The 2001-nt window shown below is 28.0% G+C and overlaps 1 protein-coding gene across 1 annotated transcript in view; it reads right to left on the bottom strand.

Moving 5' to 3' along the window:
- Nucleotides 1–2001, bottom strand: part of LOC101855205 (vacuolar protein sorting-associated protein 16 homolog) — a gene marked incomplete in the record, with an annotated part of 29677 nt that overhangs the window by 2117 nt on the left and 25559 nt on the right. Inside the window, 1 exon segment of the mRNA XM_035971234.1 lies at nt 1739–1818. Coding sequence (XP_035827127.1) covers nt 1739–1818 — 80 coding nt within the window.

The raw sequence follows: 2001 nt of genomic DNA on the forward strand, positions 1-2001 counted from the left end.
CCCCCCTTTCTCTGAAAAAAAAAAAAGAAAAGAAAGGTGGCCCTTCGCGCCTGACCCGACTTGGCGAGACACTGGCCCTTCTGCTCCGGCTGTCCGCGCGACACGTATCTCACGGCCTCTGTGCGGTTGTGCCGCTTCCATGCAGGCGTCCACCAAACACCCGGCCGCACGACGCTCGACACACAGAGAGACACACAATGAGCTTGTTGTCAGAACTGCTGAGCATTAGTTTACAGGACGTGGTGCAATGATAGTAATTATATTCATTAATAAAAATCCATAATAATAATAGTAATAATAATAATAATGTTAATATTCATTAATAATAATAATGATTAAAAAATAATAATATTCATTAATAAAAATATAATAATAATAGTAATAATAATAATAATAATAATTAATGATAATAATAATATTCATTAATAAAAATAAAAATAATATTTAAAAAATAATAATTACAATAATAATATCATAATAAAAATAATAATTATTATATTCATTAATAATAATAATAATAATAATAATAATAATAATAATAATAAAAATAATAATAATAAAAATAATAATAATAATATTCATTATTAATAATAATAATGATAAAAATAACAGTAATAATAATAATAAAAATAATAATAATAATAATATTAATTAATAATAATAATTAAAATAATTAAAATAATGATATTCGTTAATAGAAAAAAAAATAATATTCATTAATAAAAAATATAATAATAATAATAATAATAATAATAATAATAATAATAATAATCATTAATAAAAATAATAATAGAAATAATAATAATAATAATTTATAATAATAATAATAATATTCATTAATAAAAATAAAAATAATAATAATAAAAATAATAATAACGATTTAAAAAAATAATTATATTCATTAATAAAAAAATAATTAATGATAATAATTATATTCAATAATAAAAAAAATAAAATAATAATATTAATAATAACAATTATTATATTAATTAATAAAAATAATAATAATACAAATAATAATAATAATAATAATAGTAATTATTATTATTATATTCAATAATAATAAAAAATAATTTTAAAAAAAGAAATAATAATTATATTTAAAAAAATAATACTTATATTCAATAATAAAAATAATGATACTAATATTTAATAATAGTATTAATATAATAATAATAATAATGATATTTAATAATAATAATAATAATAATAATAATTTTTAATAATAATTAAATAGCATTTGTATAGCGCATATCCCCGCTCAACAGCAGGCTCTATGCGCTTTACACTATATTATTACCCCAGCAGACCATAGAACACTCCGAAACATTCTCAGCTTCCCGGGAAGCATACAGTGCAAGCAGCCGATTAAGCGCTCAAACACTAACAAACTGACAATATCTTTCGCTGTCTATAGCCGGGTACCCATTCCCACCTGGGTGAAGTGAGGAATATTCGTGGAAAAGAATTTTTGTGCCTTTAATCAACATTTTTCAGAAAAATCCACCACACAAAAGTGAGTTTTTTAATGGTCGTGAAAGGTGTTGAGCCAAAAAACACAAATTTGATAAAAATTCTCAAACCTACGGAAAAATGCAAGTTTCTTCACTTTTATTATTTTGACGAGAGCCTGATTCCACCACGCTGCCTCACCTCTATCGCTTGAGGTGTTCCCCTTATACACACACACTCAAGTCAAACACACCCCTCCCCCCCCCTCACCTCTAGCGTGACCGGAGGTTTCTTCGTCTTGGACAGTTTCTCCAGCTCTGACCAGTCACCGACCTCAGCCAGGGCGCTGATTTTGAGCATCCAGAACCTGGGGACATACACATGGGAGGGGGTGGTAGGGTGGGGGGTGGGAAGTTGAGGTGGTAGGGGTGGGAAGGAGGTGAGGTGGGGGGATGGAGTGATGGGGGTGTGTGGTAAGGTGGGGGAGGTTGGGGAGGGGGGGCGGAATAAGATGGAGGAAGTGGTAAATGGGATTTTTTTTTGGGGGGG

This window comes from Aplysia californica, unplaced genomic scaffold (genome assembly GCF_000002075.1).
Source record: "Aplysia californica isolate F4 #8 unplaced genomic scaffold, AplCal3.0 scaffold00402, whole genome shotgun sequence".
Taxonomy (NCBI): domain Eukaryota; kingdom Metazoa; phylum Mollusca; class Gastropoda; order Aplysiida; family Aplysiidae; genus Aplysia; species Aplysia californica.